The sequence below is a fragment of the Periophthalmus magnuspinnatus genome, chromosome 15 (assembly GCF_009829125.3).
Source record: "Periophthalmus magnuspinnatus isolate fPerMag1 chromosome 15, fPerMag1.2.pri, whole genome shotgun sequence".
NCBI classification, from domain to species: domain Eukaryota; kingdom Metazoa; phylum Chordata; class Actinopteri; order Gobiiformes; family Gobiidae; genus Periophthalmus; species Periophthalmus magnuspinnatus.
This window is the reverse complement of record NC_047140.1, coordinates 32522844-32535589: the sequence shown is the minus strand read 5'-3', so window position 1 is coordinate 32535589 and position 12746 is coordinate 32522844. Positions and strand designations below refer to the sequence as shown.

The window sequence follows — 12746 nt, the reverse complement described above, 5'->3', positions numbered from 1 at the left end:
TCATCACACACAGACCTGGAGTTGTGTTTTGTTTCATTCACATGTTTAACACAAACCTGCAGATTTAGACTGAGTTCTTCTCTCAAACTGAAAACGCTCTGTTCCACCTTGTGATGTCATCATGTGGTGATACAGGAAGTGCTCCACTGTGTTTTTAAACTCCACACACCTTCATTTATAGAATCATTTGGATCATTTCAGTCCTGGAGTTGTCTCTTATCTCGACTGAACTAAAGGTAAAAGGAGGAGTTAACATGAAAACTACCACTTGATGACATCACAAGGTGGAACAGAGCGTTTTGAGCTTTGGAGATGAAACAGACTCATAATAAAGTGACTCAAACATGTGTGAATGAAACAAAACACAACTCCAGGTCTGTTTTTGAGCAGTGTTAGAAAATGGATTAAAGCTACAAGAGTCAGTTTTGAGCAAAACAGGAGCTATAATTTCCAAGACGCCATTTTCACCTCCACCGTGGACACGCCCACCGTGGACACGCCCACCGTGGACACGCCCACCGTGGACACGCCCACCGTGGACACGCCCACTGTGACTTAATTCGTTCTCCAATTTTATTTTCTAAATCAGTTGGTACAAATGAAAAAAAAAATTGCTACTTGCTATAAGTTGTTTCAGATGAATATTGTGATTTAAAATGTGTAAATTATGACACGAAGATCCACAGAGATGAGAACCATAGAGACACAAGCACAACAGGACTGATTTAACATTTGTCACAAACTCAAACTTCTGCACTTACAAGTCTTTTTGCAAACTCTTTGTTTTCAGAGAGAAATCCATATCCAGGATGAACCTAGAAGAAAAACACAGTGAAACAACCGCATCAGTTTGTGAGGCGTTTAAATTAAATCATTTCATTTCATGCATCTTTATCTTTGTTTTTAGACGGAGACGATCATGAGATCTTAAAAGTGAGTGCGTCTTACCGCTTGTGCTCCTGTGGTCCTGATGGCGTCCATGATGGCGTCCATGTTGAGATAACTTTTACTGGTGGGAGCGGGGCCGACGCACACGGCCTCGTCCGCCATCTTCACGTGGACCTGGCCGGACACGCAAACACATTACACACATCACACACATCACACACATCACACACATCACAGAACGTGTTTGTGAATCTAGAATCAACAGAGACTCACTGCACTGGAGTCGACGTCACTGTGAACGGCCACTGTGCGGATGCCCATCTTCTTACACGTCTTCATCACCTGAACGACCACAGACGTCAGTGAGCGCGACTCGGCGAGCGCGACTCGGCGAGCGCGACTCGGCGAGCGCGACTCGGCGAGCGCGACTCGGCGAGCGCGACTCGGCGAGCGCGACTCGGCGAGCGCGACTCGGCGAGCGCGACTCGGCGAGCGCGACTCGGCGAGCGCGACTCGGCGAGCGCGACTCGGCGAGCGTGACTCAATGGTCCTCCATTAGACCCAGAACATAATCTGTATGAACCTTACCCGACAAGCAATCTCTCCTCTGTTTGCCACGAGGATCTTATCAAAGGTCTACAGAGGGAAGGAAAAGGGCACAGAGGGAAGGAAAAGGGCACAGAGGGAAGGAAAAGGGCACAGAGGGAAGGAAAAGGGCACAGAGGGAAGGAAAAGGGCACAGAGGGAAGGAAAAGGGCACAGAGGGAAGGAAAGAAATGGCAGTTAATTACATTTTCTCACTTTGTTCTAAAACAAAGTCACTCATTTGTAACAGAGTATTTGACTTTAATAATTGAGTAACCTCACCACAGATGTCATCCCTACAGAGAGTGACGCAGGCCTACAGAGCGATGTGACGTAGGCCTACAGAGCGATGTGCTGTAGGCCTACAGAGTGATGTGACGCAGGCCTACAGAGTGAGGGACGTAGGCCTACAGAGTGAGTGACATAGGCCTACAGAGTGCGTTCAGAGTGGAGGGGCCTTACCTTCTCATTGGGGCTGTACACAGTGGAGTACTGCGTCCTGCCGTGTGGCGCACACACTCTGGACCGGAGTGTGACGTGCTGAAACACAACAGTATTTAATCCAGGGGACGTTCATGCTCACGCGGCCTACAGCCTTTTTGTTTGTTTATTATTTTTAATTGAAAATTACACACAAATGGGAACACAAACGTGACAATAAACATGACTGTGTGTCGTCAGCAGTTACACGTCTGGATGAGAGAACATAAATACAATAATGTAAATAATAAAAGAATGAGAAAGATTTATAATACAATAACATTAAATAAAAAGGGCTTATGCATTATACGCTCTGGTAAAACAAAAGTGAGTTCAGTCCTGCAGAGTCTGGAGTCAGAGTCACACAGGGAGCACACTGAGCTTTAGCTCCAGTCAGAGATTTTTGAGACTTTATGTACAATTTAAGTTCGTTTTTAAAGTTAGAGGAAAGGCAGCCTCCAGCCCCCTGCACACAGGGCATGTCCACTCAGGTCAGCTGTGGTCAGCTGTGGTCAGCTGTGGTCAGCTGTGGTCAGCTCTGGTCAGCTGTGGTCAGCTGTGGTCAGCTCAGGTCCACCTGGTGCAGGTCTCTGCCGCAGAGCTCCACTGTTCGACCTTTTACTCCATGAAACAACTTGTACATGAGTCTCTGATCCTCACGAGCGCATCGAGCTGTATTTGAATAAACACATCGTCCTCGTCTCACTGTGTGACAAGGCCACATCAGTGTGAGTGTGAGCTGTGTGAGTGTTGTGTTGTTGTTGTTGTTGTTGTTGTTAGTGTTGTGTTGTCCTCACCTTCACAGTGGACAGTATTCTGCTCACAGAGGGACAGCGGCCGCGGGACGCCATGTTCTTCACTGCGACAGTTGTGTCGACTTACGACTTCACCAATGACATCATCACGTCGTACGTTTATGGCGCTCAACAGTCCCGCCCATCACTAACCCGGAAGTACATTTCTCATTCATATTTCCTATAGACTTGAGGAAAAATTATAAATAAAAAGTTGTAATGCTCAGGTCTGATGAGCTCCGTGGAGCTAATGACACGAGACCTGCACTTTTATTTAACATCTGTGTCTGAAACGTTATAAACCACTGAGTTGTTGAAGTATTTCGCCGAATCTTGCGTTTTAAATTTATTTTGTGGACTCAAAACAACCACGTCATGGATATTAGCACGTAGCTGATTAGCCTCCTCTTTGAACACTAAATATTTGAATCTTTTGAAAAGTCTGGGAAAAATGAATAGATCCAGAACTGGAGTGGGACTGTGGAGCTGTTACAGACTATTATTTGAGCTCTTTTACAGACTATTTGAGCTGTTACAGACTGTTATTTGAGCTCTTTTACAGACTATTGAGTTGTTACAGACTGTTATTTGAGCTCTTTTACAGACTATTGAGTTGTTACAGACTGTTATTTGAGCTGTTACAGATTGTTATTTGAGCTCTTTTACAGACTATTGAGTTGTTACAGACTGTTATTTGAGCTGTTACAGATTGTTATTTGAGCTGTTACAGGCTGTTATAGACTGTTATTTGAGCTATTACAGACTATTGAGTTGTTACAGACTGTTATTTGAGCTGTTACAGACTGTTATTTGAGCTGTTACAGACTGTTATTTGAGCTGTTACAGACTATTGAGTTGTTACAGACTGTTATTTGAGCTGTTACAGACTGTTATTTGAGCTGTTACAGATTGTTATTTGAGCTGTTACAGACTGTTATTTGAGCTGTTACAGATTGTTATTTGAGCTGTTACAGGCTGTTATAGACTGTTATTTGAGCTGTTACAGACTGTTATTTGAGCTCTTTTACAGACTATTGAGTTGTTACAGACTGTTATTTGAGCTGTTACAGATTGTTATTTGAGCTGTTACAGGCTGTTATAGACTGTTATTTGAGCTATTACAGACTATTGAGTTGTTACAGACTGTTATTTGAGCTGTTACAGACTGTTATTTGAGCTGTTACAGACTGTTATTTGAGCTGTTACAGACTGTTATTTGAGCTGTTACAGACTGTTATTTGAGCTGTTACAGATTGTTATTTGAGCTGTTACAGACTGTTATTTGAGCTGTTACAGACTGTTATTTGAGCTGTTACAGATTGTTATTTGAGCTGTTATAGGCTGTTATAGACTGTTATTTGGGCTGTTACAGACTGTTATTTGAGCTATTACAGACTGTTATTTGATCTGTTACAGGCTGTTATAGACTGTTATTTGAGCTCTTTTACAGACTATTGAGTTGTTACAGACTGCTATTTGAACTGTTACAGACTGTTATTTGAGCTGTTACAGACTATTGAGCTGTTTCAGACTGTTATTTGATCTGTTACAGACTGTTATTTGAGCTGTTACAGACTATTGAGCTGTTACAGACTGTTATTTGATCAGTTACAGACTGTTATTTGAGCTGTTACAGACTGTTATTTGAGCTGTTACAGACTGTTATTTTATCTGTTACAGACTGTTATTTGGGCTGTTACAGACTGTTATTTGAGCTGTTACAGACTGTTATTTTATCTGTTACAGACTGTTATTTGAGCTGTTACAGACTGTTATTTGGGCTGTTACAGACTGTTATTTGAGCTGTTACAGACTGTTATTTGAGCTGTTACAGACTGTTATTTTATCTGTTACAGACTGTTATTTGAGCTGTTACAGACTGTTATTTGGGCTGTTACAGACTGTTATTTGAGCTGTTACAGACTGTTATTTGGGCTGTTACAGACTGTTATTTGGGCTGTTACAGACTGTTATTTGGGCTGTTACAGACTTATTTGAGCTGTTACAGACTGTTATTTGGGCTGTTACAGACTGTTATTTGGGCTGTTACAGACTGTTATTCGGGCTGTTACAGACTGTTATTTGGGCTGTTACAGACTGTTATTTGGGCTGTTACAGACTGTTATTCGGGCTGTTACAGACTGTTATTTGAGCTGTTACAGACTATTATTCTACATAAAAGGTCTGAGAGCATCTGCATCAGAAACTGTGGCATGAAAGATCAAATTGTAACTCGTTGAACTCTGGTGTTTTTTTGTTTTTTTTGTCTTGTCAATAAATGAACTGAGCTCAATGATGCTGATGTAATCAGGGACCTGATGGAGGCATAATCCTTTTTTTTTTTTTCAAAAGATCCTCTTTAATACATGACAACAGTGACCAGCACAATCTTCAATACAACAACAAAGTTTTATTTTCATTCAGTTAAACAAATGAGAAATGCGTTAGTGATGTCGCCTTTTGCACCACCTTCACATTCACTACACACAGATATGGCATCAGTCGTTTCACATCCAAATCAATCAGATGTCCCAGAAAAATGAGATGGACGAATCCCACTGTGGAACGGCAGTGACGTCATTAACGAATCCACTGTGGAACGGCAGTGACGTCATTAACGAATCCACTGTGGAGCGGCAGTGACGTCCTTGTCACCAGTGAAAGTTTGGAATTGATTTGAACAAAGTGCTTATGGGATTGACAGAATCATCACGTTCGTGAGACTCGGAGCCTCTGTACATAGGCCCAGGCTGTTCACCTTATATAGAATATTATATATTTATATCTCTATCACTCCCCTGTTTCTGTACGACATAACTGCTGTTTGAACAATAGTGATTTAAGATTCTGTTTCTACCTTTATTGTAGAGATTTAAGAAAACAAGTAGAGTCCCGTTAAAAATCAGAAGTGCTCTGAAAAATAATCTCACCATTGAACACAACATCAACTCAGGACGTATTTATAACACAGACTGCACAAACTAAAGTCCAGGTTCAAAACGTTTGGCCGGTCAGAGTGATCACAGTGTGGGCTGACCGAGACTCCAGTGAACATTTATCTGAAGAAACATCAGAAGTTATTGTTTGAGCAATATTAAATAAATATTGCATATATCAAGCTCTGAGACGTCTGCTGTACGACTTGTTCCATTGACCAGTCTCTCTGTAAAGTGCTCTAGTTCATGCTCATCCCTGTGGATCTATGTTCAGGTTCAACACGGGGAGGGTTTTATGAGTGGGGCACTTGATTTGAGATTTGACTTAACACAAAAGTCCCCCCGTTCTACCGGTGTTTACGTCAGTGTGTGGCAGTGCTGTCGTCATGATGCAGGTTTAGATTCAAACATATCAACAACAAAGTACCAAAAGTGTGTGGAGGTAACCCAAATACATGTGCCGAGAGTACGTGTTCTGAATACTCATTTAGAGTAACTGTAATCTGGTACAGTTACTCTTTCATTTGGTGGTATCAGATTACAGTTACTTTACTAAAATCAAAGGAATGCACTGCAGTATTTGATCTCACTGTTTAGGCTCAAACTGCAGGTCACTAGTGAGAAAAATCTAAACCCAGCTCCTGTGGTGAGATGTTTCCTCTGATCAATGATGGAAATGCAAAACCAACAATGAAACAAACATGAAAGAGTTTTTAATCCTATGTCATGTTTTTACTCTATAATATAACGCAGCTCTGTGTAAAAGTATTCTCAGTACTCAGAGTGCAGTACTCTGATTGGCCCATGTGTCTGAATACTTTATAAAATACATTTTACTGCAGTTTTCAGTATTCTGTGACTACATTTTCAAAGTGTTCTTCCATCTCTGAACATGACCTCCGCTGCTACAGCAGAGGAGCGTTCTCTGACAGTGTTCTTGTGAAATCAGATTATCGGTTTGCCTACATCACACACACTGTTGCTATAGTTTGCTGAAACACCTCACAGGAGGTCGTCACCGCCTCGATCCATCTGCTCATCCTCCACTAAAGAAAGGTCCATTTCCAATACAAATGTTTTCATCCAGAGCTGAACAAAGTGCTACATACTCATGTCCTGTGTCTACTGCAGCGTCTGGCCCATGTCTCCCTGAGCACTTTCTGATCTCTACAATACAGGTAAAGACAGGCGTCTGCCCAAACTCCCACAGCCTTTAGAGTAGCCCTTAAAACAGTTGGAAATAGAGCTGTCGCCGGTCACATGTACTTTTGAATAAAAATATTAGTTGAACGACCTCTGGTGTCTTTTGAGCTGGGAGTCTGGATTCATGTCAAATGACTCTAAGAATATAAAACAGAAATACAAAAACAACCACACATCTGCTGGTTCAGGAAAGTACACCACTGACTCCTCTGTCCTGAAATCGTACGATAGCGATTACGACACGAGCTCGGGCTGCTCCACACAGAGCTCTGGGGCTCACTTTAGTACAGCACTCAAACAGGAATGGTTCATTATAATCTTTTCTAAAATATTATCTGGCACATGTGCGGTGGTGGTGCCCAGCGGCGCCCGACGGGAACAACAGAAGCTCAGATGTTTTAGCTCTACCCTGCATCTCGTATAGACTAAACTGTGTAGCACCAGTCACAGTGGGATATAAGGATGTACCAAAGTGAGCCACTCAGCCCCGGGCAAAGGCCCCCTGCCCATGTGCCCATGTGCCCCCGGCCACGTGCCCACGTGCCCATGTGCCCACGTGCCCACGTGCCCTACGTGCCGTACTCCTCGTCGTCGCTGGGCTCCAGTTTGATGCGGTCTGGGTGGAGCAGAGGACAGTGCGGCGCTGTAGTCCTGGTGCACACGTACCACTCCTTTATGTTGGAGAAGTGAGGTATGGCTGGGTTGACGGAGCGTTGGGTTCGGCGCGACTGTCGTCCCTGCTGCTGCTGCTGGGACCTCCTCAGGCCCGAGAGGGACAGGTCCAGAGGGACGGCGCTAGGGGAGACGCTCCGTAGCAGAGCTTTATGTTCAGTCTCTGCCACAGAGCTTTTGTCAAAGTCGTGATTGGAGCGCAGGGGGAAGTGCAGGTTCCTGTGGGCCATGGGGGGAGACAGGCTCATTTTGAGGTCTAAGGGTTCCAGCAGGGCCGGGGGCTGCTGCAGACGGTAGGACAGAGGGTCGTATGGGTCTGGCAGTTCAGAGGTAGGTGAGGACTTGACGTGCACCTTCATGTGTTTGCGGAGGGAGCTGGGGTGGGTGTAGGACTTGGTGCAGCCCAGAGCCTTGCAGTCGTAGGGCTTAGACGCCGTGTGCACCTGCGAGTGCTTCTTACGGTCGCTGCTGTTGGCAAAACGCCGCTCACAGAACTCACACTGGAACGGCTTCTCACCTGCGGACGAGGAAACATCACTGAAGACGTGTAAAATAAACAGGTGTGTGGCTCATGAGAGCTCAGAGCTGCGGCGCTCGTGTGGATCAAACTTCTAACATTGTAAATAAAAAGCTCCGTCAATAACAAGTTACATTATATCAATGTCATTTAAGGAAAGTTTTTTTTTCCTTCTCTAAATATCATGATTAACATGAAAAACAAACTGTACGACTGAAGACGTGTTTATGTGACGCCACGTCACATAAACACCTGAGGCCCACAGACGACCCGAGGCCCACAGACGACCTGAGGCCCACAGACGACCCGAGGCCCACAGACGACCCGAGGCCCACAGACGACCTGAGGCCCACAGAGGTCAGTCTCCATGGACTCAGTCTCTTCTGTTAATGTGAAATTACAGAAGCTCAAGTGTGTAAAGCAGAGGCTTAATGTGAGCGCAGACTCTGTCCCACAGAAAGTCTGAGGTGCTGCTGCAGGGCCGGGTCCAGGGGGGGGGCAAAAGGAGCAGCCAGGCCCGGCTCTACGGGGGAGAAGAGCCATCTCATATATGAAGGTTTGCCTCGTCATAAAATAATGACACTTAATGGAACAGACGGAAACTCAAACGCTCCTCAGTCAGTTCAGTCTGGACCTGTTGGATCTGCTGCTGGAGCATTTTTAAACTGGGCCTGTGAAAAAGGTAAAACTATAAGACTGAGCCAAACTGAGCCAAACTGAGCCAAACTGAGCTTTTAGTTTGTTCATCTCTGATGCAGAGCCTCAAAAACAACAACACGTGAGGTTAACTCTGCCCCAAACTAAGAGCAGCTCCTTTGACACCTCACGATCTGAGTGTGTAAAGATCCACAGATCCAACAGCCGCGGGTCCTGATCCGGCTCCCCCAGGAGCCGAGGAGCCGAGGAGCCGAGGGAGCCGTGCAGGATGTGACTGAGTGGACAGATCTGTGTTGTAAACATGGAGGAGGGTTTCACAGGGAATAATGGGCCAACTACGGCCCCCCTCTGTGAGGAACCCCCCCGCATAGACCCCCTCCCTGCCAGGACCAGGACCCCCCCCCCGAGACAGGACCCCCCCTCCCCCCGTCAGGACCAGGACCCCCCTGTCAGGACCCCCCTGTCACCCTTCTAACCTGCCCCAATGCCCCAATGCCCAGATGCCCAGATGATAAAAGGCTCGTCCTACCCGTGTGCGTGCGCGTGTGGATCTTCAGGTTCTCTGAGCGCGCAAACATCTTGCCGCAGTTGGGGAAGGCGCAGGAGAAGGGCTTCTCCCCGGTGTGCACGCGGATGTGGTTGATAAGTTTGTATTTGGCTTTGAACGCCTTTCCTCCGCGCAGACACTCGTCCCACATGCACACATGACTCAGGCTCTCGAGCCCGGCCGCGACGTGCTCGCTGGTGACGTGCTCCACAAGCTCGTGCATGGAGCTGAAACTTTGGTCACAAACGGATGTGGCCGTCCGCCCGATCTGCCGAGAACTAGTTCTGTCTGTCCATTTGCAAACGAGCTCGGTTTTGACGACGGGGCCTTTAGAGAAATCCAGGAGCCCGTCCGCGGCTCCCGCGCCGCCCCCGCCGCTCTCCGGACCCACGGAGACCGCGCTGGCTCTCAGGAACGACGGGGAGACGATGCTCGAGGCCCCGGAGTTGTTGTTCCCCAGCGGAGAGACCAGGCCATTGTGCCTGGCCACTCCGGCCGCCCGCTTCATGCTGCGCTCGGCGCGCTGCTCCGGTGCCGTTAAAACGATCAGTGCCACGTCAAAAGAGAGCGGCTGTGTCACAGAACGCGCCCCGCCGCGGTGCCCCTCCTGGGCGCGTGTTTTGGTGAAAGAATCAGGCGCATGCGGCGTCTCTACCCCCCGCTGGCTCTGAGAGATCCCGAGAGTCAGACCTCCATGCTTTTATTTACTGTGAATGGAGGAACAGAGCAGGCCGCGGCCCCCCACCGCAGAGGGGCGTCCTTGTCTCCTTCTTCCTTCTCCCTCTGCTCCTGTGTCAGTCTGTGCCCGCTGCCCACCCAAACCAGACCAGTGTGGCACTTCTGTGCGCCCGTGCCCCCCCAAACAGCCCCCAAACACAGTCCTGTGGCTCTGTGGAGTCTCCAGGAGCCGGACGCGCAGATGAACCGAATGCGCAAAATCCAGAGAAATGCGCCATTCTCCAAAACATCCAAACCTGCGGAAACAGAGACATGACCAGAGTAAAACTGTGACCTGCACAAAAAAACACATCAGTGTGTCAAAACTGAAAGAGGAATAAAAACACAACATGCCTCTGGGATATCAGGGACTTTTCATGGGTTTTCTTTATTTACATTTGATCATTTTAATGAGTTTTTCTCACAGATCCATGTCCTGAGCTCAGTCACAGCTCAAGATTAAGCCTCATTTGAAAATGAAAACAGACAAATGCATTTTTATTTTTTATGCCAAATGCAAAGATTCTGTAAATAAAACCAAGGAAAAAGCTCCAAAGGCGACGACTCAGTACAGACTTTATTTATTTATTTATTTATTTATTTATTTATTTATTTATTATAAAACATGATGAGGCTGTTCTGAAAAAATAGGACTGTTCTGTTCAACTGTAGGAGAAAGTCTCACTCTGTAGGAGTCCTGGTTTAGTCCTGGTTTAGTCCTGGTTTAGTCCTGGTTTAGACCTGGTTTAGTCCTGGTTTAGACCTGGTTAGTCCTGGTTTAGTCCTGATTTAGACCTGGTTTAGTCCTGGTTTAGTCCTGGTTTAGACCTGGTTTAGTCCTGGTTTAGACCTGGTTAGTCCTGGTTTAGTCCTGATTTAGTCCTGGTTTAGACCTGGTTTAGTCCTGGTTTAGTCCTGGTTTAGACCTGGTTTAGACCTGGTTTAGTCCTGATTTAGTCCTGGTTTAGACCTGGTTTAGTCCTGGTTTAGTCCTGATTTAGTCCTGGTTTAGACCTGGTTTAGTCCTGGTTTAGTCTTTGTTTAGTCCTGATTTAGTCCTGGTTTAGTCCTGGTTTAGTCCTGGTTTAGTCCTGGTTTAGTCCTGGTTTAGACCTGGTTTAGTCCTGGTTTAGTCTTTGTTTAGTCCTGATTTAGTCCTGGTTTAGACCTGGTTTAGTCCTGGTTTAGTCTTTGTTTAGTCCTGATTTAGTCCTGGTTTAGACCTGGTTTAGTCCTGGTTTAGTCCTGATTTAGTCCTGGTTTAGACCTGGTTTAGTCCTGGTTTAGTCCTGGTTTAGACCTGGTTTAGTCCTGGTTTAGTCCTGGTTTAGACCTGGTTTAGTCCTGGTTTAGTCCTGATTTAGACCTGGTTTAGTCCTGGTTTAGTCTTTGTTTAGTCCTGGTTTAGTCCTGGTTTAGTCTTTGTTTAGTCTTTGTTTAGTCCTGGTTTAGTCCTGGTTTAGTCCTGGTTTAGACCTGGTTTAGTCCTGGTTTAGTCTTTGTTTAGTCCTGGTTTAGTCTTTGTTTAGTCCTGGTTCAGTCCTGGTTTAGTCCTGGTTTAGTCTTTGTTTAGTCCTGGTTTAGTCCTGGTTTAGTCTTTGTTTAGTCTTTGTTTAGTCCTGGTTCAGTCCTGGTTTAGTCCTGGTTTAGTCCTGGTTTAGTCCTGGTTTAGTCTTTGTTTAGTCTTTGTTTAGTCCTGGTTTAGTCCTGGTTCAGTCCTGGTTTAGTCCTGGTTTAGTCCTGGTTTAGTCTTTGTTTAGTCCTGGTTTAGTCCTGGTTTAGTCCTGGTTTAGACCTGGTTTAGTCCTGGTTTAGTCCTGGTTCAGTCCTGGTTCAGTCCTGGTTTAGACCTGGTTTAGTCCTGGTTTAGTCCTGGTTTAGACCTGATTTAGTCCTGGTTCAGTCCTGGTTTAGACCTGGTTTAGTCCTGGTTTAGTCCTGGTTTAGTCCTGGTTTAGTCCTGGTTTAGTCCTGGTTTAGTCCTGGTTTAGTCCTGGTTGAACAGAACTTACCCAACTGCAAAACAGACACAATCTCCATGGAGACAGTGGAGCAGCAGAACCTTCAGCAGAAATATTCCACATTGCAGCTTTATGTGTCTTTGGGCCTCAGTGAAAATCTCCTAAATTCATTGACTGAGTGATTTTTTTATTTTAAATGATGTGGACCTGATGTATTTCACACATGGAGCCTGAGGTGGGACTGAGGTCTTATTTTGTCTTAAATCCAATAAAGTCCAAGTCCAGTCCCAGGTTTTTACACCAAATCACTGAACATTGGCTCTTTGTTTCACTTCAGGCTGAATATTTGAGATGACTGGTCCTTCGTTCATATTCCTCTATTTTCTGATCTGTTCTAATGTTTCCTCGTCACACACAGACCTGCAGTTGTTTTTGTTTCATTCACACATTTTTAACACACAAACTCTGCAGATTTAGGCTTAGTTCTTCTCTCAGGCTGAAAACACTCTGATCCACCTTGTGATGTCATCATGTGGTGATACAGGAAGTGCTCTACTGTGTTTTTAAACTCCACACACCTTCATTTCTAGAATCATTTGGATCATTTCAGTCCTGGAGTTGTCACTTATCTCGACTGAACTAAAGGTAAAAGGAGCTGTTCACTTGAAAACTCCCACTTGATGACATCACAAGGTGGAACAGAGCGTTTAGAGCTTTGGAGATGTAACAGACTAATAATAAAGTGTGACTCAAACATGTGTGAATGAAACAAAACACAACTCCAGGTCT

At 45.5% G+C, this 12746-nt stretch overlaps 2 protein-coding genes across 2 annotated transcripts in view; both read right to left on the bottom strand.

The window, feature by feature from the left end:
- pcca (propionyl-CoA carboxylase subunit alpha) overlaps positions 1-2841 on the bottom strand; it is a 30771-nt gene extending 27930 nt beyond the window's left edge. The window contains exons 1-6 of the mRNA XM_033979358.2: positions 2751-2841; positions 1936-2013; positions 1477-1524; positions 1162-1230; positions 949-1062; positions 762-815 (exon numbers count right to left, since the gene is read on the bottom strand). Coding sequence (XP_033835249.1) covers positions 762-815; positions 949-1062; positions 1162-1230; positions 1477-1524; positions 1936-2013; positions 2751-2804 — 417 coding nt within the window. The 5' untranslated portion in view covers positions 2805-2841. The remainder of the gene's footprint in view (positions 1-761; positions 816-948; positions 1063-1161; positions 1231-1476; positions 1525-1935; positions 2014-2750) is intronic.
- A 2269-nt stretch (positions 2842-5110) lies between these two features.
- Positions 5111-10144, bottom strand: LOC117383047 (zinc finger protein ZIC 1-like). The gene is made up of 2 exons (XM_033980285.2): positions 9262-10144; positions 5111-8075 (listed from the first exon to the last, which is right to left on the bottom strand). Exons 1-2 carry the CDS (start codon positions 9785-9787, stop codon positions 7456-7458), a joined length of 1146 nt encoding a protein of 381 aa, XP_033836176.1. The 5' UTR covers positions 9788-10144; the 3' UTR covers positions 5111-7455.
- Between the last annotated feature and the right edge of the window lie 2602 nt (positions 10145-12746).

What these genes read in the sequence shown, in the direction of transcription:
- LOC117383047 (XM_033980285.2), bottom strand. Translation starts at nt 9,787, where the DNA reads ATGAAGCGGGCGGCCGGAGTGGCCAGGCACAATGGCCTGGTCTCTCCG. An exon ending in CCACACGCGCACGCACACGG is followed by an intron (nt 8,076 to 9,261) that starts GTAGGACGAGCC and finishes CCTCGTCCGCAG; the next exon opens with GTGAGAAGCCGTTCCAGTGT.